This window comes from Atta colombica, unplaced genomic scaffold, assembly GCF_001594045.1.
Source record: "Atta colombica isolate Treedump-2 unplaced genomic scaffold, Acol1.0 scaffold99, whole genome shotgun sequence".
Taxonomy (NCBI): Eukaryota; Metazoa; Arthropoda; class Insecta; order Hymenoptera; family Formicidae; genus Atta; species Atta colombica.
This window is the reverse complement of record NW_017259593.1, coordinates 496,354-522,864: the sequence shown is the minus strand read 5'-3', so window position 1 is coordinate 522,864 and position 26,511 is coordinate 496,354. Positions and strand designations below refer to the sequence as shown.

Below are 26,511 nucleotides of genomic sequence, written 5' to 3'. Positions count from 1 at the left end.
ATTATATTTTATTATTATAAAATATAATAAAATTGCTTAATATTACAAAATATAACATGAAAGAAAAAATTCAGTAAAAACAAAAAATGCACATTTCCCAAGGATGGAAGTAAAATTTATTTTTACTTTAATTATTACACTGTTCGATAAAATTTGACCTTTTTTTTCTATGGCGACCATAACTACATTTCTTAATAGATTCAAGGTCGCTGAATCCAAATCGGTCAGCGAAAGATGTCCATCGCATTAGATTTTTGAGATAAATCGAGTAATATAAGCCAAAAACCACTATATTTTCGCCATATTTTTTTGTGGATCAATGAAATTTTATTTTTCAATAATAAGTGATTTTATTAAGACCGTGTAATGTAATTAAATAAATATTAAATAAAAATATTCAAATCTATAACGATCGAAGCTAGATCTTTAATGCTTAAATAAAAAAAAGTATCTTAGGCTTTCTAGAGATCATCGAATCTGAAAAATTTTAAATACAAAAATTCAAAATGGCGGATCTAATATGGCAAATCGAATGTTATTTTTCGCATTTTGATTCTCCATAATGGATCTGCCATTTTAAATTTCTGTATTTTAAGTTTTTCTGTATCAGCGACTTCTAAGGAAAGTTTAAGGTATTTTTTTGATACAAATTTGTCTACTTTCCAGATTTAATTCGCTGATTTGGAGCCATCATTTTACATTTCAGAAAACGTTCATAACTCAATGAAAAAAAAATCACATAGTAAAAAATCAAAATTTTTTTTAAAGGTGAAGATTCGCTCTTTAAAGTGGCGTTAATGAAATTGAAAAATAAATACTAAGTAAGAATATTCAAGCCTTATAACGTTCGAAGCTAGATTTTTAATGCTTAAATAATTTAATGAAAACGTTCATAATTCGATGAAAAAAAAAATCGCACAGTAAAAAATAAAAATTCGTTTTAAAAATGAAGATTCGCTCTTTAGAGTGATGCTAATAAAATTGAAAAATAAAATTTCGTTTGGACACAAAAAAATGGTAAATATAATAAAAAAACGTTGTTTTTTACTCATATTACTTAATTTATCTAAAAAATCTGACGTAATGAGCATCTTTCGCTGGCGGATGTGGATTTAGCAATCGTGAATTCATTAAGAACTGCTAGCCCTATTTGACGCAATTTTTTTATTGGATTGTTATTTACAAGCTCTATTTCTTTCCTAGATATATCACTTTTTAGCTCTCACTGCAACGACGCGATCTTGAGTTTCTTCATTTCTTTAATTACTACATCTATATCGCGTGCAGTAGGTCTTAGAGTTGTTAAATAAAAAATAGGATCCTTTTTCCACAAAATATTTTTATCTCCCAATTTGTAATTATATCCTTTAGTGTACATATATCCGGGTACCTGTAACAAGATCACAATAATTACATATAACAATCTTTTAATGAGCACCTGATTGGACATGAGCCACTCATAGTGCTTGAGACTAAGAAGCCCCTAGACACTCAGCCGTGATTAATGGTCCAATCGAACCATGATCGAGATTCTCTCGTTTTAAGCTGTAGTCAAAGTCTCATTACAAATGCTTTGAAGCGTTTAACCAATCAGAAGAAAGAACTTTACACAAAAAATTGATCAATCAAAAAATGCTTTAAAGCATTCGTAGTTGACTGTATATTTAATTAGATGTCTAAAGGTCTTCTTTATTTATAATGTATATATATTCTGTATTAGACTGCATTAGAACTCTCGCTTTTTTACACAACCTGCGAGTATAATATGCGCTCATCGTATTTTAATTGTTGAATATCTTGCGTAGTTACCGGTAACTTTTTAAATTTATTATTGAACATTGAAAATGATCCGATAAGAGTCAAAACGTCTGTACAAAATTGTAGATTGTTTATAAAAGTATTTTTACTCACGCAATAACCTCAGTAGTTCATAGCCCTATATTATATTATTTTATTTTTATCTTTTGTTAGAAATCTAACAAATTTTTATCTTTTGTAAGAAATATTGTCTAAAAACAAGGTATGTCGGTATCGGTGATTTTCCTACGTTGCTTATACTATAGAATTTTAGCATAAATATTTTTTATATTTTATGTGTCTCACTGAATATTGCTCGAAATCTATGAACGATTAGTAAACAATAATTAGTATGCTGTCTCATATCTCCTGGCATGACTTAAGTGCAAATTATTAAATTTGCATTTAAGTGTCAACAATAACGTTAATATCGTTGTGTGCACACAGTGACAGGAATACATGCCTAGTCATCCGAAGTTACATGTGTATCGAAGAAAACATGAGAAAAAACGAGAAAGCATGAAAAAGCATATTAATGCATTGCAGAAAACTGTCAAATCCGTTTGCTTTACTAAGTTGATACACATGTACAACAAGTTCCTTCACATTTGATAAAAAAATCATAGCATTCTTTCAAGCTGTTTGAAAATGACAGTTATTTATGTCAGTAAAGATTTTTGTGTGCGGCGAGTTTTATCCAGAGTTAGAAAATAATGCGTTATTTGAAACGTCATTATAATAACGAATTTACCGTTACTTTTACCGTTATTTTAGTTTCCTATTATTTTTTATTTTAAAATTTATTCTTAATTTTTTAAACAATATTTTGTATTAATATCTTATACTGTAGTGTTTTAATAGTTTTAATAATAGGCACTGCCCCAATGTTGAAAATATATAATTCACATTATATATTGTATATATACCTATACTGTAATAAATTTTTGGTACGGGCAATAAATATTGTAATACACAATAGTAGGAGTGGAAATAAATCGCTGAAATCGCTGAAAGTCGCTGAAATCTCTATCAATTGATTCATTTCATTATGAATTACACTGAAATAGGTTTATTAATAAAGATTTCATCGATTTATTTCCAGGGAATATTAAATTTAAAAATAATGTTTAATCTAAATTCTTATAAAAATGAATGTTAAAATAACAATATTAACCCTCAGTATTCATATCTCAAAAAAATAGTCCCTATCTACTCACATCCGAGTGTTTCTAACCCAGCGTTTTCTTTTGCTTGTATCTCAGATTGTAGTGCATCAATTTTAACTAATTTTTTTACTCTATCGCATTTGAAAACTGAAAAAAAAAAAAAAAAGAATTTTTGAGTTAGAAAGTCTAAAATATCATAGCATAAAAGATATTTTGCAATAAGTGAAAAGGAATTAGAAAAAACCGTCTAAATTATGAAAGGGGGGGGGAGTTACACTAACTTTGTGGGTTAACTGAAGATTAAGAAAATAAAGAATTAGTAAAAGTAGGTAAGTAGATAATAGTAGGTAAATTTAATATAGAGAAAAACTTGCTCTATATACAAACTAGTTAGTAGAGAGTTTAAATATTGATTTCACATTTAATATTAAATTAATTATCAGCTAATGTAATTTTAAAATCTAACAACTTACTTTAGCATTACAAAAAAAATTACGAAAAAATAGCAAATCATTAGTTTTTAAGTAACGGTAACGATAACGCGTTACTTTTTAAAATTAGTAACGAGTAATGGTAACGACTTTTTTCAAAAAGTAACGGTTACTTTCTTGAGATAACGTGCATAATTCTGTTTTTATCGAAAACTATCGAAAACTAAACAAGCAAAGAATTTGTTTGAAATTCTGCGTTATGAACGAAATTTCATTTACAAATGCATGCAAAAAGCTTATGGCGATAATTGTAACATTTTGAATGTATTTGTGAACAAAATTTCATTCGTAACGTAAAATTTCAAACAAATTCTTTGCTCAATAAAAATCGCCGCGCACAAAAATCTTCATTGACATAAACAACTGTCATTTTCAAACGGCTTGAATGCCATGATTTTTTTACCAAATGTGAAAGACATATGTATTAACTTAGCAAAATAAATTTGATTTAGTTTTCCAGCAATTTTTAAAAAATAAAGTTCAGATACTTTTTGATCACAGTAGTATATGTGATCAAGAGACATGGTAGTGTTTTGCGCCAAGTGGACGCGCAGCGCAAGACCGCTCTGTGTTTTTACGTGAGTCAGCAAGTTGTCAGCAAATTGTGTGTCCGAAATTATCAGTTTTTCAATAAAGACTGGACTGATCAACTTCTGAATATAAATTCAATCGACAACTTGGGTCCGAATTAATAATAAATGTTTATTTTATCTCTATGTATCCTACGAACCGAGATATATCGTGACGAGAGAAATCATGCGAAATCCGAAATGTCAAATTTTTATGTAAGATACGCCATCGCTTCAAAAAATCTTCTCATATCAAATCTTTTCATTTTTGAAGATAGATAGCATTTGTTTATTGTGACTTTTATAGCGTTTTTTTATTAGCAGAACTGATGCGCACTCAGTGCACATTAAAGCTGTTGTACACTAACCCAATCTGAATGTAAAAGCCAGATACGTCAATTAATAAAATACCCAATATTTTATCAAATAAAATATATTGAGGATTTCGTGGTTTAATTCGTTTCTATTTTTATTAATATACATTTTTATTAATATACATCTTTACTATATTTACATACATCTTTAGTCGATTTGTGTATAACAGTTTTAAAGTGCACCGTGTACACAACCAGTGAAAAACTTTCATTGGCTTTGAAGTAAAATGACAAAACCAATCATTGATACTATTATATTCCCACTTTGAGATCGTAGAGAAACTTTACCCAATATAGAATGCCGTAGAACAGATTTGAGTACGTATTAAATATAACATTACGTGTTAAACATAACATATTATCAAGAATGGACATATTTTAAATACAATAAAATATATTTTATATTTCAAAAAGGTTATTTGATTTTGTAATGCCAAAAAAAAAATCCTTGATAATAATCCTTAAAATAACATAAACAAATCTATTGGTTCCGTTCGGAAACGTTAGGGCTGACAGAAAAGATGTAACGAGATATAACTGTCATAGTCATGATCGATACATGAACTGATACGAAATCATTCTCAATCATTCTTCTAAATCAGTTACTTTGTTCCAGTCTATCAGTATATCGGTAGTTCGGTCTTTATTAATTAATACAAATAATTAAATTCTAATTTTTTTGTTACAAAATTCAATTACAACTAATAATTATAATTACAACTAAATGTACATAACATTTTAACTTTCTTCTAATCAGGCTTGGCAAAAGTCCACATTTTTTTAGATAAAGTCAGTGGTAATGCCAGTGGTAAAAGCCGGTATTTTTCGGAAAAAACCGATAAAAAACTGGTCTTTTCTATTAAAAATAATCAAATAAATTTGATTATTTTTAATAGCTTGTGTAAAGATATACAGTAATCTCGATATAGCGCGCTGCTCTTAGCGCGAGACATTATTGTCACAGTATATACAATAGCGCAACTCTCCTGATTTTGTTGCTCAAAATGAAGTGCGCATGCGCAAATTAAGATTGACTTAACTTAAATGTAAGAATAGACTATGAATACCTGTTTCGCATCATGAAGTTGATATTGAATTTTTTTTTGCACGTGGAAAAATTCAGTGCCAATTTATTCTTATGTGAATACTGTCGATATTATTTGTACTTAATGAAACAAGTTTTCCAATTTTTATTTTTCTATATTTATGTTTGTTTGCATTTATTTATTTTATCTGGATCAGATTTTATCTACAAATGGATAGTCCGTGTAATTATTTCTGAAAATTTACTCGCACGCGTATAACAAAATAAAATACTCTAAGTACAATATATTCATTATATTATATATAAAATATATAAACATGATAGTACACATATTAGTTGCGGACATAATTGTTACTTTTCTCAAACCGCTCGAGAACAGAGCAATAAGCGAAGCAAATTAGCTTTTAGTTTTCTGTCATTTAAAAATTATATAAATTTTGATTTGAAATTAATATTATTTGTTTTATAAAAAATGATTTTGTGCGATGCTCGTGTCTATTTTATAATTAAAAAAAAATTGAAAGTATATAGTATTAAAAAGTATTTTGTATTTAAAACAAAAAATTTGGTAATTATGTATTTTAGGGGAGCCCCCTCCTCCAATGACCTTGACCTTGACATATTGTCAAGATCATCGCCCTGAATGACTTTGAGGAGTTTTAGCCATCGGACGCTCATTAAAAAGTTATAAACAAAAGAAGTTAAGAAATAACTTCTTCTTTTTACTATATGAAACGAGATTTCCTGTTTTAAAATAAATTCCACAACTTCCCACAATTTTTACGCAATTTCTTATTATCCACGAAGCGACTCTCATCCCTCCCCTCTCCTCTCTGCTTCAGAGGCGCACGACTCTTAACCCCCAACTCCCCTTTAGGGATGTACTCTCATCTTCAACTTTATAATAAATAAAAGTAATGTTAATAAATAGTATTGTTTAAGATCTTATTATTTATCAGTAGAAGCGCTGTCGGCGTTATCGCTATAATAAGTCAATATTACATGCATCCGTTTTGTGTTGTGCGACAAATTTTTCAAACTTGCTATTTCATTTGCACGTTCTTGATGTACAAATATGTATCTTCGGATCTCTATTCCATAGCCAATCAACAGGCTTAAAAAAGTCGTACAAAAACACGTCGACAAAAACACACAAGTGAAACATCACCCTTGATTGAGTACAATACAAAGAGGTTTGAATCCTCTTTGTCTTGCAGCCAATTAACACGCTTGAAAAATTCATCGTACAATAAAAAACGGACGCATGTAATATTGATCTTACTCATCACTAAATTGACATCAATCTTTATGCATAAAATTTAACACTTATATATTTATTTGTTTGCACAAATATTTTAAATAATGAAATATTTCAAAATAGATTTATTAAATGACTTAAATAATGAGAAATAATTCAAAAAAGATGACTATTGACTAGGATATAGGATATTATTAGGTGTACAACTTTGCTTCCGCCGTTTTCCTATAGATGGCTTTAGCGGTAAGTGGTGGTCGAAATAAATAGATCATAGACGTCATACAATAAACTTGGGCATCTGTCAACATAACCCCATAGAAACATTAGTCGATTTGTGTCTGCATCATAAAGTTATTCTCGATTGAAAATGTCAGTTTACGAGCCAAATTCTCGTCATTTGCGGGAGGTTTTAATTTTTTGCTTCAATATAAAGAAATCTATGACTGAGGTTCATCGAATGCTCTCAAATACTTATAGTGAGGCCGCTATTAGTGAAAGAACGTGTCGTGAGTGATTTCAACGCTTCAAGAACGGTGATTTTGACGTCCAAGGTCATGCTCTGTATTTGGTGGGACCAGCTCGGCGTATGTGTATTATGAACTGTTAAAACCGACTGAAACAATCACAGGCGATCGGTATCGAACGCAATTGATGCCGAGCATTGAAAGACAAACGGCCGCAATACAACGAGAGACACGATAAAGTGATTTTGCAGCATGACAATGCTCGACCCCATGTTGCGAAAGTGATCAAGACATACTTGGAAACGTTGAAAATTGAATAGAAAGTCCTATTCCACCCACCGTATTCTCCAGACGTTGCTCCCTCTAACTATCACTTGTTTCGATCAATGGCACACGGCCTGGCTGACCAGCACTTCCTATTCTTATGAAGAAGTAAAAAAAATTGGATCGATTCGTGGATAGCCTCAAAAGATGACCAGTTTTTTCGACGCGGGATTCGTACGCTACCCGAAAGATGGGAGAAAGTAGTGGCCAGCGATGGACAATATTTTGAATCATAAATGTATAACCAGTTTTTTACAATAAAGTCTCGAATTTCGGAAAAAAACGGCGGAAGCAAAGTTGTACACCTAATATAAAAAATAACTGTTTTATATAACCGTTAAATAATTGTTTAAATACTAATTATTTTGAAGCAACAATAACTATTATAATCATTAATGAAAAATAACCGTTTAGTTCATTCCTAATTAAGGGATATCTTTTCAATGATCCTGAGTCAAAGTCATTACCTAAGGAGTGATTTTCAAAAGATTTTAGATGGTGGTCACTGTTCGTTCAAAAGTTATTAACAAAGAAAGTTAAAATATATCTTGTTTCTACCATATACAATATTAAAAAGTACTTTATATTCTTCCTGTCTAAGGACATTCGACTTTCCACGCGAAGGGAGACTTTCCTCCCTCCTATGTAGTGTCGCACTTTCTTAGTGACATGAATTCTGGACCACACATTTCTTGCAGCACGGTTATTAATATGAAGAGAGCATAAACAGACACACAACACATGTGCAAGTGTACACGGATATGGACTTATCATAGTGTATGTTTTTTGCCCTCTTAAAAGTTTCTACACGAAACGGGGTTCACTCCACCTCTCCACCTGCCAAGGGGCGTACGACATGCAAAGTGAAGTTTAGATCACTTTTTCCTCTACTTAGGAGCGCATTACTTCCCGCGCAAAGCGAGGCCCATCTCTCTCTCTCCCCAGCTAAGAGACAATCGCCTTTCTCCTAGACAGGAGAGGAGATGGGATAGAACTCGTTTTGTGAGAAAAGTCGTAGGCTCCGCAGAGGGAGATGAAATTGAAGTCGCTTCGCTTGGAAAGTTATACGCCCCTAAGCAACGAGGGAGGTGAGGTGGACTTCTTTTCGTGTGAAAAATCTTACGCTCATCAGTATCCCTAATCAGTATTCTTAACAAGAATCTAAAATATTCCACGTGATTTTTATAAGGAAAAAAGATTTCGAAGTGGACATTTCAGTCATGTTATTTTTCTTTTAGATGGAAGCGTCAAAAAGATATGAAGGTCTCACTTTTTAAAATGGATTTGTATGATTTTTTTTTACACAATAATTCTTCTAATTATTTATTTGGTAAAATTGCAGAAGAGGGGAAAACCGACGACCTTGATTCTGACATATGTTGTCAAGGTCATGATCCTGATCAACTTCCAACAAGTTTTAGTCGTTATTCGTTAAAAAGTTATTAACAAAAAAGTTTGAAAAAATAATGTTTTATCTGCTATATAGGGTGTCCCGAATTCAAATGTCTAAACTATCTTATATTCTTCCTTGCTTACGTAATAACTTTCCACGTGAAGTGACTCCCACCTCACCCCTTCCCTGTTTGGGAATGCACAATTTCCACGCGAAGCGTCTCTCACCTGTTTGGGAGCGTACAATTTCCATGCGAAGCGTGAAGGTAGAATGGGAATTGCTTCGCGTAGAAGTTGTGTGCCTCTAAACAGAGGGGAGGGGGGGAGATGGGATGGGAATTTCTTTGCGTGGAAGTTGTGCGTCCCTAAGCAGAAATAAAATGTTATTTTTTCAAACTTTTTAACAAATAACGAGCGACAACTAAAATTTGTTGGAGATTGCTTGTCATAACCTTAACAACATATGTCAAGGTCATCGACGATTTTCTGCAGTTTTACTATTTATTTATTAAGCTGTCAATTATTAGCACTCAATTCTGCATATGAAAGAATTTGGGTAGAGATATCAATCAATAGTTTACGAGATATTTTATATTTTACTCTTGCACATAAAATATTAAATAACTTGGAGACTTAATTTTTTTATAATTGTAATAATATTAATATTTTTATAAATAATATAATAAGATAAATCAATTAGTATGAAGAAAATACATAATTGCTTACTTTAAAAAAATACATTTTACATACATATTTTTTTAAAGCAACTACATATGTATTTTTTTTACTTCAATTTTTTACTTCATCTAATTTTTCTATTTTCATAAAAATATTGATATATATAATAAATATATATAATTGTCAAGAAATTATTAGTTTACCAGTTATTTAATAACATTTTATGTCAATATGTGCCAGAATAAAGTATCTCGTAAACTATTAATTTTTTTATATTTCTGAATACTTTTATATGCAGAATAATTAGAGGAATCATATTGTGTAAAAAAAAATCATACAATACCATTTAATAAATACAATTCCATTTAAAAAAGTGATCTTCACATCTTTTTGGCACCTCCTTCAAGAAAAAAACGTCCTTCCAAATACGTCCTTCTTGAATTATTTTATTTGAAACATTTTTTCTTACAGAAACCAAGAACGAGATATTTCAGATGCTCGAAAAAGAGGCATCCTATATAACAGAAATAAGACATTATTTATTAGCACTCAACAGCTTTGATTTATAGTCTTTTTATTTTTTAATATTGTTTACTTAATTTTTGGAAATTTTTTTACTGTAATATTTTAATTTGTAAATTTTGAGATAACCGATATATAGATATACATACGTATACATACCATTTTCATTGCTTCATACTTTTCTTTCATTTCTTCAGCTGTATAATGCAATTCTGGTAGTGAATATTCATTTCTCCAATAATCTGTATGTAAGAAATATCTATTTTCATAATGTTTCCTTTTAGTTCGAAGTTCCTGAACGTTTTCAAATCTCCAATCAGACATTTTTTTAGCTGTTTTATCCTCGTAATCAAAATTAAGCATTTCAATATCCTCGACTATGGAAGAAATATCTCCCTCGTTTGTCCAGTCATAGACTAGCACATGAGAATGTGATATAATATTTTTCAAATAATCCAATTTGTATATATTTTCAATATCTTGGAGATACTCTGAAGTAAGAACTTTCGAATTTATTTCGTACGGTATACCACGTTTTTTTATTTTTTCCTGCAAATATTAATACGATAGAAGATGACAGAATATTCTTTGAATATTCTTTGAATATAGAGAAAGAGAAAAAGTAAACAATCGCGTATGTCATTTATATTAATAAACTGAAATTACCATAACTATATCCACAGATAAGTCCAAATAAATGATTAAATGAGGCCTCAACATCTGTAACTTGGCGATATTTACGATATCGTTGTAAAATTTTAATATCTCTGAACGCATGTAACCAGCGTTTGTCATCGCTTTCGCGAAAACATAATCAGTATAGAAAGAACGGTTGAGTACCACTCCTTGGCCAGTCGAAAGCAAATGGAGTAGAGCAGTGATGTACTGATCAAATTTAAATTGAAAATAATGAAATTGAAACATGGGCACATTGATATGATACGGATTTGTCAGAAATTTCTGCACGTCACACGATTGTGAGCCCACAGACAATCTGTCGTCCAGTGTACGTATATCATATCCATACTCATTTATATAATACTCATCGAAGGTCGGCGGTGGTAGATAAACCATCTCAAATTCCTCTGCCAACTTCGCGGCCACCTTAGATTTTCCTGCAGCGATCGGACCCTCGACGACGATCACCTTGGAATTCTCATCGCAACGATCAACCATCGGATCAAACAACTGCGACCAAAATCCATATTTCTTACGCAGATAATCAAACGGTGGGAGCCGTCGGCGATTCATTCGTTTCGCTTTTTGTGTAATGAAGGCCAATTGCATCATATTGCTGGTAACTGTTACCTGTATCAGAAATTAGATTAGATTACAGTGATATTTCACTCTGACAGAATTTATATTCATATACAGGAGATGAGGCACCTAACTTGCACATCTCGAAAAGCTTATAAATTATAAGTTATACGAAAAATTATATGTATTTATACAAAAGTTGCACAACTTTAAAGGAATCATTACATAATGTACAAGTTTCTTTTATAAATAAAAGCGCTTAAAGAATGTCAAGTCAACACAAAGTCAATTTTGTTTACTTTTTAGTAACATTTAATACATTAATACATGTTTTTGTCACTATAAAGTGTAAATGAGAATAAATTGAAATGGATAGAAATGAATTTATGTCAACATTTCCGAATTTGCGCTTCTGATTTTTCGAATCTATTTGAATACATGAATACATGAATTCAACATAATGAATAATTCCTCCATATCTTAATTCATTTCAATCAAAAACTAATATAATACAAACATGAATCATCCAAATTCAACATAATGAATAGCACATTTCTATCCATTTGAGTCTAAAAATACTTATGTATCGTAAATATAAGTTAGCCACATGAATACATCCCAATTCAAAATTATGAATAAGAATAGTTTCGTTTGAATTCACTTCAATTTAAAAAAATTTCAATATAATTTGTATAAGCGGTAAATACATCACAGTTCAAAATTGCATGAAAATACATTTTTGTTTAATAAAAAAAGCTATGACGAAAATATGTAAGTCCTGAATTTATATCAGAGTATAGTATTGAATAGAATTCCTGTTTCAATCGAAATGAATATAAAAATAGTGTTATATTTATAAAGAAGGAATTATAAATGTTGTAAAATCAAAAGAATTTATAGGGAATTTATTTTCAAGTCGTTGTTTTATTTTCTATCCATTTCATGAACAGAAACGAGTTTGTGTACTCAGTGTGTACTCAGATATCAATTTATTTCAATTCATTTCGATCCAGCTGCGGACTCTAAAACGCGAGTTCGGATAAATTAAAATCTCTATCAGATAAGACATTAAAAATGTAAAAAAAAAGCGTCAAGTATATTTTGCAGAAAAAAGATACCAGAGATAATATCATAAAAAAAGAAATGAAATCAAAATAATATTTCAAGTATCTCTATTTAAAAAGTTTCATAGAACATAATTTTCCGAGCAGCATCTTGAAGGCATCTTTATGATATAGACGTCCTATATCCTTTAAGACAGTGTTGTATGGAATAATTTCTCAATTATAATATACGACACAAAGAACGAATGACATTTGAAGTGTATTAAGTATAACATATTAAAATAAGAAAATAAAGTAGATAGTGTAATGAGAGGCGCGGAAATTGATTTTTACATCGATAAGAAGTAAAAAAATTGTAGAGATAAAAAATTGAAAATGAACAATATCTCTAACAGCAGCATAGCTGGACGCGCCCGTCATCTGGTGCCTACTTTTTAATTTTTATCAAAAATAAAAATTAATATTGTAAGCGTTTGTATTTCGTTTGTATTTATTTGTACCGATCATTATTTCATTTGTACCTCAAACAGTTAAACAAAAAGTGAAAAATAAAAAATGGTCAGCGTGCAACTTTAAAATTTTTTAAAATTCATTTATGCCATTCGAAAGAAAATCGTTTGTACCTCTTTTATTTTCGTTTGTACTACCTTGATCAAAAAGTTCCTGGAATACATTCAGAAAATTCAAAATACAAGTTTTATCAAAAGTGATATTGTCCCCTTCAAAGTACTCCCCATCGGCCGCAACGCATTTATGCCAGCGCTTGATCCAGCTCTCGAAACATTTCTGGAACTCTATTGTCGGTATAGCCGTCTTCGATTTTTCCATTACCTCCATTCGGTGTTAAAACGCGTTCTCCGTGATGGTTTTTTGACTCGATCGAACAGAAAAAAATCGCAGGGAGCCATATCAGGTGAATTCGATAGCTGTTGGATGGTATTCGTTTCGTTCTTGATAAAAAATTCACGGATAATGATGGTACTGTGCGACGGTGCGTTATCATGGTGCAAAATCCACGAATTGTTTGCCCACAAATCCAAAAACGAAAATACGTGCAGAGGTAGATGTACTCAAGACGGCGTAACTTTTACAAATGTCAAGCTGGTGATAAAATTTGGTGAGAATGTCAATGATAGATGTGGCAACCTAACCAAAAAAACAGAACTCAAATCAACTGACTCAGAGCATCACCTGATGGTAATTCCGGGAATTTTTTGATCAAGATGGTACAGCGCTTTTCAAATTTTGCGCAATTGCTATATTGGGAAATTAGCCAATTTTCAAAATATCGAAATGGAATCAATGGTATTCGAAAAAGAATCGTATCTGATTCTCTTTCGAATACCGTTGGTCTCATTTCGATATCTTTAAAAATGGCCGATTTTCCCTCTTGACGCATTTCCGAAATTTTGAAATCGCTGTATCTCCGAATCCTTTGAGATACAAATGAAAGTAAGAGATACAAACGATTCTCTTTTGAATGCCGTCCTAAGCCTTTAGATCACACCGAGACTGTAGCAATATTCTTCGCAATAACCGATAAAAAATTACGCATTGTAGGCGAGCGTGTATAAACAATAAGATTGGAAATATGCGAAGAATATTGCTAAGATCTCGGTAATCTAAAGGCTTAGAACACTCGCACGGAATGCAAGAGATCCGGGTTCGACTCCCGGCCGAGGCAATATTTTTCACAATAAGTTTATTACAGTTTTTTAAGATTAAATTTGAGAACTTTGGGGCATTAATATTTCAGATGGATTGTGTTGAAAATCTGACAATCATATCGGCACGCAATTACCATTTCTGAAATTAATTTATTTATATGAATATATAAATAATAATTCAATATCTTAACATTTAGATAGTGGTATTTCGTATTTAAAGTAATGTAATATTAATATAAAAGAGTCTTGTTTCCAATTTTATAATTTAATTTAGTTTATTGCAAAGCTATATGAAAAAGACTACATATTAATAGAGTAATAGACATAAAGTATATGATACAATAGACTATAGATTAACATAAACATAAGTAAATAGACAATAGAAGCTTGCAAAAGGTTAGGCGTCAGCAGAATTGCTGTTACAAAGTTTACCAGTAACAAACCAGAATAAGACAACATTACAATAAAAGATAAACCCTTCAAAGTACAAACGAAAATAAAAGTACAAATGGGTATGAACGATTCTCTTTCGAATGGCATAAATGAAGTTAAAAAATCTTAACATTGCGTGCTAGTCATTTTTTATTTTTCACTTTTTGTTTAACTGTTTGAGGTACAACGAAATAATGAGCGGTACAAACAAGTATAAACATCCTATTAATTTTTATTTTTGATAAAGTTGGGCGCCAGGTTCACATCAGCTCCATTTTGTTCATAATTCGATTCAAATAATTCAATAAATATTTTATCATAATTATAAACTATTTCTCATAAATTAAAGAAATTTTATATATATTTAAGTTATTATTTTAGTTTTATTATTATTCGTATATTTCACATTCAACAAATGCATATATAAATATTTTTCTATGAGATAAAAAAAAATTTTTAATACTTCTTAATACTAAATTTTTAACTCTTAAATTTTTTATTACAGTAAAATTTGAAATTTATTACTGCAATAGTTAATAATATTATTCGACATAATACAATATTATTGTTTTTGATTAAATTATACTTGATTCTCTTATACTTGATGAAAATAGAAATCTGAATATTATATTTTTACTTAATAAAATTTTTTTAGAAATAATGCACGACTCATTTGCGAATTAGAGACTTTATTACCAAATAGATTTAAAAGCTAGTTATACATGAAATGGGACTTATATGTATCCTTGTAACATATTTCGAAATTATATTGTCTATATGTTAATATCCTTTCATAAGTAGAATGAATTAAAATGAATTACGCTATATCATTAATTTTATTAAAATGTTGAAAATTTTTATAAATCATATTGGGAGTACAAATTAGTTTGGTCCATTTCCCTAAAGATGGCTCCAGCTGTTGTGAATGGTTCATAGTGACAGCTGATTTTGGCGGTTTCAGAGAGATTAAACATCTGCTAATAATATTCAGTTTATATCGCTTTGAGTTTCATACAAAAACCTTGATTTTTATTGTGTTTGAAATGTCGAATTTTGTGTTAATCAAGCAGCATTTGCGGCAGGTTTTGATTTTCTGCTTTAATTGGAAGAAAAGTGCGACTGAAGCCCATCGAATGCTTGTCGAAGTTTATGGTGACACTGCTCCAATTGATCATGTAGGGAATGATTTCGACGTTTCAAGGATGGAGATTTCAGCGAAGACAAGCCTCGCTCTGGACAGTTAAAAAAATTCGAAGACAAAGAATTAGAGGCATTACTCGAAAATCAGAGTCAAACGCAAGAGGAGCTTGCAGAATCATTGGGGGTAACTCAACAAGCCGTTTTTGTACGATTGAGAACCATGGAAATGATTCAAAAACAAGGTGCCTTATGAGCTGAAACCGAGAAATGTTGAAAGGCAATTTTTCATTTGCGAACAGCTGATTCAAAGACAACAGAGAAAAGGTTTTTTGCATCGGATTGTGACTGGAGATGAGAAGTGGATATTCTACGACAACCCCAAGAAGAAAAAATATTATGCTAAGTCCAGTCAATCGTTGCCATCGACCTCATCATCAACACCACGGCCGAACATTCATGATTCGAAGATCATGCTCTGTATTTGATGGGACCAAAAGTCTTGTTTACTATGAGTTGCTGAAACCTGGTGATTCCATTACGGGCGATCGGTATCGGCTACAATGGATTCGTTTGAGCTGTGCATTGCGAGAAAAACGGCTGGAATACAAGCAAAGACATGATAAAATTATTCTTCTTCATGACAACACTCGGCCTCATGTCATAAAAAAATATTTGGAAACGCTCAAATGGGATGTTTTACCGCACCCGCCGTATTCTCCGGATATTGCTCCTTCTGATTACTGGTTGTTCCAAGGAAGGATGCAGCAAGTCCGGTTCACTTCTTTCGCAGAAATCGAAAATTGACTCCAAAATTGTATCGCCTCCAAAGATGAGTCATTTTTTCGAGATGGAATTCGAAAATTGCCTGAGAAATGGGAAAAAGTAGTAGGCAGCGATAGATAATACTTGATCTATTCATTCATTTTGTTTTGAAATAAATGCATTTTTGAACACAAAAAAACGGACCGAACTAATTTATACTCCCAATAATTAATTTTAATATGTCATTGATATCTATGATACTATTAACAAGTCGAAGTTCAAACGATTGTCTTAGCAATTTTTATTTGAAATTACGATTATAAACAATACGCCGGGCGCGTCAAATATACTGCTGTTGGAAATCTTGCTTTCAATTTTTTATCTCTACAATTTTCTACTTATAGCGATATAAAAATCCCTTTTCAGTTTATGCGCCTTTCGTTACGCTATCTATATTACATTTCTCATTTTAATGTGTTATACTTAACACACTTCAAATGTCATTCGTACTTTATATAATACATTTAATTGTGAGAAATTATTCCATAAAACACTGTCTTAAAGAATGTCTAAAGGACATCTACATCATAAGAATACCTTCAAGATATCGCTAGGAGAACTGTGTATAGAACTTTTTAAATAGATACTCGAAATATCAAAATTATTATATTTTGATTTTATTTTTTTTTTATGGTTTTATTACCTTTGGTATCTTTTCTGCAAAATATACTTGACGCGTTTTTTACATTTTCAATGTCTTTTCCGGTAGATTTCATTTTTGCTATGTATTATTTTCATTATCATTTTCATAGATTTACAAAATTTGATGTAAAGATATTGCAAAATATACTTAATACCTTTTTTTACATTCTTAAAATTCTTCTTTTCCGGTTGATTTCATGAATTTTTGTTAAATTCTTGTTATTAGTAATAATACACTTTATATTCGTATTTAAATAATATTATAATAATAACAATAAGAGTATTAATAAAAATTAATATAATAAAAATAGAATTATGAGCCAAACAAAGTCTTAATGCTAAGTTATCATAAAACAAAACAGTTAATTTTAACAAACGTTTCGATTCTAATTGGATTATTTTCAATATTAACTTTGATATAATGTAAAAATCAAACAATCATTCGAATAACAATCACAATATAAAACATGTTACCTAATCTAAAAATATCTAATAATATAAAAATTGGTATATGTACATCTATCATTGTAGATGATTATGAAAATTTCTCAATAAAAATGAATAAAAGCATTATTTAGCATTAAGCATTACTTGGTATAAGAAACTGATAATGTAGATGCATAATAAACACTTGGTGGTCGTCAATGATTCTTGTACATTGGTTCTTATAAAGCATAGTCGCAAAAGTTTGGAGTTTTAGAAAATTGAAAAACCAATGAAACGCAATATTTAGTCTAAAACCATAATAGCCCATAAAAATAATGATTTAACAAAATTAAAAATAAAAGTAAATATACATGTGTCGTGTAATATAATAAATTGTCAAATTATGAAAATTGTGTGCCCTAAAGCAGGAGGTGAGTGGAGTTTCTTCGCGTGGAAGTTGTACGCCTTCCTAAGCAGGGAGGAACTGAAGTGAGAGTCGTTTTGTGTGTACGTGAAAGTCATGCGCCCCTAAACAGGGGATATGTATGGTAAGAGTCGCTTCGCGTGAAAGTCGTGCGCCTCTAAACAGGGATGGGGGAAGACGTTGGGTGAGAATCGTTTCTTATGGACAGTCATAAAATATATTTAAGCAGGAAATTTTTGTTCTATATAATAAAAAAAAGACATCATTTTTCAACTTTCCTTCTTAATATAATAACTTTCTAACGAGCGATGGCTAAAACCTATTGAAAGTTACTCAGATCATGACCTTGACATATATCAAGATCAAGATCATTGAAGAGAGGGGAGATTACCAGTAATTATTGATTAAAGTACGCACGCATGCACGCACGCACAAAAAAATTGAAGATAATCTTCACATGACTTTCAAGCAACTATTCAAGGTCAAACTAATGACATCATTTTCCTTCTCAAAGCCATACAACTTTTGTCTGAAACATTTTTTTCTAAGATTAAAAATAAATGTTATTTGAGACATTAAAATGGGACACCCTACATAATGATAAATATAGAATAGATAATATAGAAGTAAATATAGAATTCATGAAATAATTATTATAACATCCTCACTCAATTTACCTGATTGGGAGACAAGGACTGTATGAAAATGAAACATTTATTTAAAAAATTCACAATAATTGCTATCTTGCTTATAAAAATAAAAAAAGGAACACAATTTGTGTATGCATATTACTTACTAATATAAACTATACATTTTCAACGATTGAAGACAAATATGCAACATACGAAAGGAAACATTATCATTCTGTTATTGCTGTCACATTGCAAAAATATTAATGACCCATCAACAAATCATTAGTTATCATCATGTTGCCATCACATTGTTGGTAACATATCATATTAATATTTCTGACTTGCTTTCAAAATCAACTAAATACTTGTATAATCATTTATGTTGCTCAGTATGATAAAATACTTGATATAATGACGGCAAACAAACAAAAACTCATGCAGTGCATTAATTTGCTTGATATACTGATAACCAAGCGTGATATATCACGCTTGGTTATCTGAGATGAGAATGTTGAGGATGAATATTATATCAATAAATGAGTAATTATTAAATAATGGAATTGCTATATGGATTTGTTAATGGCAATTACATCGCGTTACTAAATGTGTAAGTTTCGTTGATATATAGATTGATATAATATTCATCCTCAACATCTATTGAATATATCAACTATATAAATATGAGACTGCCAATTACCGTCAAAGTTAGATGTTTAGAGCAATACATCAATATGTATTTTAAATGCAATTATCTCAGAACTATGATTGCACCAATTACTTTCGGATTTGTAACTCAATTAATCTGAGATGCTAATATAATTCCCTAAAATTAACTAAAAACCTGTAGAACTTGTTGCAAAAATATTACCTAGGCAGGGAATTGAATTCGAATTTTATGTATACTATGCTATAGTTCAGTTGTCCTCAAAGACTAGCGCTCTCATAGATAAAAATATTTTTTGCAATAAGTTCTTTACAAATTTTAATTTAATTTAGAGAGGATTACTAGTATGTCAGATTATTGCAAGTTCAAACATAATCGACGTATAATCAAAGTTCTGAGATAAAAATATACTATATATAAAAATATATTGATTACCCTAAATATTTAATTTTTATAGTAATTGACTCGCATTTAATTTATTTTGATTTATTTTTATAAGCGGTTCTGTTTCAAATATTAAGCGTTTTTAATAAAGCTAAAAATATTAATTTACAATAGAAAATAAAAATAATGTATTGCAAAAATAACAATCACAATCAGTCTATTACAACTGATGTGGCAATTTTAAATGTTTCTTCGATAGGCAATATTGAGACAAATTCGGAAATTCGATCAACGACAAATCATATACACATGTATCCGGCAAATGTTCATTGTTATTCTTCACCATAGCAGCCTTACTTAATAAATATCCGATTACTGATGAAATATTTGACTAAATCTCAACCTTCTCATTATGTAAGTATATGAGGAAGCCACTTCTTTGTTCAAATTAAATAATTTTATACAATCTGAAAGAGAAAATGTAAAAGCTAACGCGAATGATGGGTGTGTAAAAAAAAAAAAACTATATTTTCATTACATTAAATGTGTAGCTATAATAAAACTTTCGTAAGTTTTATTTCCTAAATTTACATTTTAAATTTACATTAAATACGTAAGATAATTTAATTTAATTTAATTTAATATTAGAAATCTAATTTGCGAATATTATAATACGTTTATATGTTTAATGTAACATCAAACATATATATAAGATCCCCTTCAAATGCCCAAACACATAAAAATCTATTTGAGATCAGATTATAAAATAAATTGTTTATAGAAAGACATTCATCGCATAAAATGCATGATATCAGTACAAACTTACCTTTTTTAAAAAAACTAAAAAAGGCGCTAAGAATGTGCTTCTTGAATAAAGCCTAAGTGTCCAACTCAAATAATAGTAGATTTTAGTTATTCTTCAAAGACGTTCTTATTAAATGTCTTTTTATTCCAACCCAAATAATAATAACTTCTCTGTTAAAAATTATTCATTGAAAAAACTAATGTACTAAATGAAAAATTAGAACCCAGATGCTACAGTCTTAACTAATCAAGTTAAATTCTATTAAATTCCTATTATTCTATTAAAATCCTAAGTATTTGTTATTTACTTAACTCTAATGATGTATCATTCATATAAGAGATTTAATATCAACAAAAAATTGGCGCCAAGTAAAATTCCACAAAATTTTATTATTCGTAAAAAAGATTTGATATCAACAATTGGCGCCAAATTAAATCTTATATCAAATTAAGTAAACAATCCATAATTGCATTAATTTGTCCATTCAAGTGTTACCACAAAAAGTTAAAGAAACACTTGGCGTTACTAGATCGAATAATAATTTTAATAAGAGTATTCTTGAAGAATAACTAAAAACTACTATTATTTGAGTTGGATACTTAGATTTTATATAAAATATTAGGTGAATATGAATTAATTCGTGCCGCCCAACTTTGCATAAAAATATAAATTATTTAATCGTCATGCCCTTTATTATTTTAATGCATTGACATTCAAGATTAAAATATGCCATGTAATTAGATATTTAACAATATAATCTTAAAAATTAGTAGTGATCACCATGACTTATGATAAAAAGCATATTCAATATTGCATGCGTTTTGCGTTTAATCTAAATAAAAACGCTTTTGAGACAGTCAAAATGATTTGTTCCACTTACGGAGAAGGTGCAATGAATGAAAGAATGTGCAAAAAAGGGTTTAATCGTTTTCAAACTGATGTTGACCTAAACGCTTCAGCAAGAAAATTCTTCTTTGCATAGTGGGACCAAAAAGGTGTTTTCTCTATTATGAGCTCCTCGAACAAGATCAGACAATTAAAGAGATTTACTAACAACAATTAATCCATTTAAGCGATGCAACTGAGAAAAAATGGCCATTTATTGGACAAGGCAGTTATAAGATCATCTTATAAGATCATCTTACTTTATGATAATGCTAAACCGCACACAACAGAAATTACGAAAGAAATTATTTTCAGCTTGAGCTGTGAAATTCTCCATCATGCGATGTATTAGCCAAACACAGTGCCTTCAGATTATCACTTGTTTCGATCGATGCAACACTCCTTATCGGATACACACTTTGAATCAATTGAAGATTTGAAATTTCGTCGACTTCATCACTTCAAAATTTTTATCGTGATAAAATCCGACAATTGCCCGATAGATTGTGTAAGGTCATGTTAACGGAGAATATTTCCAATGATTAATCAATATATTCATGTAATTAAAAAATAAAGTTTGGGAAAAAAATGGTACGAATTAATTTATATACCTAATGCATTACAAAAATTGCAATGTCTCCTATGTCGGGCAAATAGGGAGGACTTTAAAAACGAAAATCTCGGAACATCACAATCATGATGTAAGAATATCAGGTGTTCCATTCCCGTAGTTGCGCAGTGTGAATATGAGAAAAATTTGATTGATTGTTTCCAGTATCGCCATTATGCGTAACATCTGGTATCCTTACATCATGATCTCAATCTGGTATCTGGAGAAATATCATAAACTGCTCATAATAGAATACTATATAGATTGGATCATAACTATGATTTTGATTGGAATGATACGAAAATTCTTGACGAACGTTTCCTTTACAAATGATATATTTCTGAAATATTACATATCCAATTACAAAAAAATAGACTAAACCTTCAATTTGATATGGAATTCTTATTATATATAAAACATATATCTCGATTCTTGACAATTTACATTAAGTTTAATTGATGCGCGTGTTTTGATTTTCCTATATTGCGATTTTTCTTTAAAGTGACCTTGTTATTTTAGAGTACTATATAATATAGATATTTGCATCCGCCATTTTTAATCCTTTCCTCACTCTTTGTTCTCTTTTCAACCTTCTCTCTTCTATCTTCTTAGTTTAGCGGAGTGGAAAGAGAGCAAGGAATTGAGGGAAGAAACAAGAGAGTGAAAAAAGAATTAAAAATGGCGGATGCGAATACTCATATTATAGTGCCTAAGTTATTTTTAGGCCATTTTTAATCTAACATATCTATGTACATGTATTCTGTGACTTATTCGAATATTGATCTCCGTAAAAAAATGTTTCACGTCTGTCTGACTAGACAATATGAAAAAGAGACAAATGTGTGCTTTAGACAAATGTGTGCTTTATTTTCTCTTCCTTCATATATTATTAACAACACTTTTTTTTTGTATTTGATACAGAATTTCAGTTTGTTCAGTTCGTTCTTTATCGCTGGACTATCAATCACGTGTTAATGCAATGAGAATGAAATGGAATCATCACTCTTCCGTTTGGCCATATATGGTAGAAATAGCAACTATTTTTTAAACTCTACACACTGAAGACTGGAAATAAAGCCGAAACATCTATAATTATTATTATTCACGTTACAGTGATTAAATGTTTGTAAATTAGAAATTTAATAATTGTTTTCGCACTAATTTTATCGTGCAAAAACTCTCATTAGTTCCGAATTGTTTTTTAAGTATGTCTTATTTGACATTCTTGAGAATTACTCTTTGTATCAAATTAATGTTTTTATTTATATCATGAAGAAGAAGTCCGAATTTTCGCCATTCGCGCTATAAACCGTCGCGAGGTTAATATGCTGTCAATTTCAAATAATACCAGTAGAGACTCTGTTTCTTCGTAACAGGATCTCTTGTATGATGGATCTCTTGTATTAAAATCGTTTTATATTTTAATGATTTCAAATTATGTCTCGTCAATGTTGTATTAAAGATTGCGATTTTACAAGATATATCAAGATATATCAAAAAAACATTGTTTACAATGCCGACAGTAAGTATAGAAATAATAAATATAAATTAGAATATATATAATAGAATATATATAAATATTTTCATCAAACTTTTGCGAAATAATTATCTAAAAAGCATTGGACTTTTACTATCAAGGAAATGTTATTAAAATAAATATTATAATATATCAATTACAAAGATCTGAATTTATGGCAATCATGAATGAATGCAATATTAAAATTTTTAAGAAAAAAACGAATTGGATAGAAACATTTTATGTTTATGAATCACATTTTAAAAAACATAATGTAATTAGACACTTTGAAACAATTATGAAAAAAGATATAATTCACAGAATATACTATTAAATTATCTGGAATTATTCCTAGTATCTTTCTTGTATGTATACTTATGATAATTTTTACGATTTATTTATTTCGTGAAATGATTAGAAGAAACATTTTTTAATTCGATAATATTAAAAACAATAGAGACAATTAATGTGCTGATATGATTAAAAATTAAGAATATAAAATAATTAACGTATGAGCCGAATTAAAATGTTTTTATAATTTAATATCATCGTATACATACATTACATACATACAAATGTTTTAACCTTTGATTAGATCGAAGATGATCTAATCTAAGGTCAAAACGTTCATTTGTATATATGGTATTCAATTATTTGCAAAATCATATATAAAAGCCCATTTCAACTCAGCTCATGTAACTGAAAAAAAGGAAGTTGCTGCAACCAATTAAAAGTGCTATGCCATATTTTACTATCTAATTTGCTGCAGCAGACACTCTTTTTTTTCAGTTACATGTACTCATTATTTTACATTGCAATTAATTTAATATCTTGATCGATATTTGTATTGTATTTTATAGATATCTATTAATAAATAAATATCGTGTTACATCCTGCCCTCCGTAGAAATATAATTTTACTTCCTTTTTTTGTCTTTCCGTTTCACTGAATTATTTTTCGTTATTTAATCTCACATCGTCTATATAAGTATTTTTATTAATTAATTGCGGATATTCATAGCGAGAAACTTATTCGGCGTGATATAATTCTGTCATGCCGATACCGCGTAACATATATGTTGCATGTCGATGCGACGAAATTTCAGGCAGGAAAATTCCATGCGGAGTTAAGGAATCGTTCCCATATATTGGGATTGTCATTATTATCTTGCACGAGATTTAAGAAAAATTAATCTAATCGAAACATCACAACGCCTAATCTCTCAGAATAAGAATAAGCTATCGCGTATCAATCACGGCCCATGTCGCTCGTCACTACGAATCCTTAGTGGGATTTCAGCCACTCTGGCCGAGAATATTGAATTTCGAAGTCTTGTGTTATGTTTAATAAATTTTTTTGATTTACTATCTTTTGATCGTGACCGCCTTAATTGAGCCTGAAACAGATAAGTAAACGCAAATTTATCGCATTAGCGAGCGACCAATCGAGAGTCAGAGAAGGAGCAACACGGACAACGGAGAAAGGCCCAAAATTTAATTCAATTACTTTAAAATTCAATCAATTAACGCGAATCTAATTTGATCCTTCAGTTCTAAATTGAATTCATGGCAACCGTGCCGAATTTCAGTCCGACTAATATTTTCATATGAAAAATCATTTTCCAAATTCGGCACGTATTATCAATTCCGTGAAATTTGAGCTTCCCCTTCCTCTCGCGAGCGCCACCAACACCTATAAACGCGGCGAAAATTGAGCCCGTTGTCATTTTTGATCGCATCATTCTGCTCGATAGATCAGATCGAAACGCTGGCAGAATATCTCTTAATATATCGCAATTTCACAAGAAAAGAAAAAAATACGCATGTATCGATTTCTTTCAAACTTCTCTCCGATCTAATTGCGCTTGTAGAAGCTGCTCAGCTCTTCCCTTTTTCCTAGACTAACCTCGCTCGTAGGAGCTACTTAGTCCCTTCTCTCGGAATTGACCGCACTCATAGGATCGCTGCTCAATTCTTCCTTTCACTACTATTTGTTTCTTCTACAATTAATTTCTAATTCTGCTTCTTTAATGTTATTCTTTACAATTATTCAACTAACCGCGTCGATGATATTATTTAAGGATATCTAGTCGTCAAATTAGGCGTGGTTAACTACAAAAGAGAAGTTGCCTTAAAAAATTAGGTGCTCAGACAAATTTGGTGACCAAATATCTTTAAATAATACAATATTAAAAAACATTTTAACATCAAATTTGTCTGAGCACCTAATTTTTTAAGGCAACTTCTCTCTTGTGGACCGACTGTTCGACTGACGCCTAATTTCTGTATATAATTCTGTATATAATACATATTTTCGAATTAATTTAGTCGTTTCTTGGAGCATCTAATTCTGGTATATTTGTTTTGTTTGTTTACGCAATAATTATTTTTTTTTATTGGGGGCTAATTTAATATTAACCTAGCTCCCCCTGCAATAATTTTTTTTTTCTGTCAAACGGTTCGAGCACCTAATTTCAGACTTAATTAGTACCTAATTAGCACCTAATATTGGTATGTATTAGAATTCATTTATCGCTGGTGGGGGGGGGGCCACTCTTTCAATTCTATATTCACGCGTTGGAAAGAATTCTCTCTCTCTCTCTCTCTCTCTCTCTCTCTCTCTCTCTCTCTCTCTCTCTCTCTCTCTTTTCCTCTCTCTCCACTTCGCGCTCGACAGCGACGCGATGCATAATGTGACGCAAAAATTTTATACTAAGTGGGTCGTAAGATAAATAAGCGACATCCCGCGAGCACGAAATGTAAATCATAAACGCAAAAATATTCAATCTGTGATTATTAGCATTCTTAACATAAAAATTCGTAATGTTTCTGGTGACAGCGGTGAGATAATAACAAAAACTGCTACCTAATACAGGAATTTATAAACGCAAAAATATCTAAATTTGTTACAGTTCATACATAACAATCTATAAAACAATATCTGTGATTTCAGAGTTCATCAGCACAACTGAAGAATCTTCCTAGCAAGCCATAGAAAATATAGACTAATATTGCGTTCAATGACGAAAATGAATATGAAAATGAATATGATAAAGTTTTTA

At 30.3% G+C, this 26,511-nt stretch overlaps 1 protein-coding gene across 1 annotated transcript in view; it reads right to left on the bottom strand.

Annotated features, from left to right (window-relative positions):
* Positions 1 to 96: 96 nt before the first annotated feature.
* Positions 97 to 26,511, bottom strand: part of LOC108693790 (NADH dehydrogenase [ubiquinone] 1 alpha subcomplex subunit 10, mitochondrial) — a 33,841-nt gene continuing 7,426 nt past the window's right edge. The window contains exons 2-4 of the mRNA XM_018202928.1: positions 10,747 to 11,388; positions 10,240 to 10,629; positions 97 to 1,390 (exon numbers count right to left, since the gene is read on the bottom strand). Coding sequence (XP_018058417.1) covers positions 1,223 to 1,390; positions 10,240 to 10,629; positions 10,747 to 11,388 — 1,200 coding nt within the window. The 3' untranslated portion in view covers positions 97 to 1,222. The remainder of the gene's footprint in view (positions 1,391 to 10,239; positions 10,630 to 10,746; positions 11,389 to 26,511) is intronic.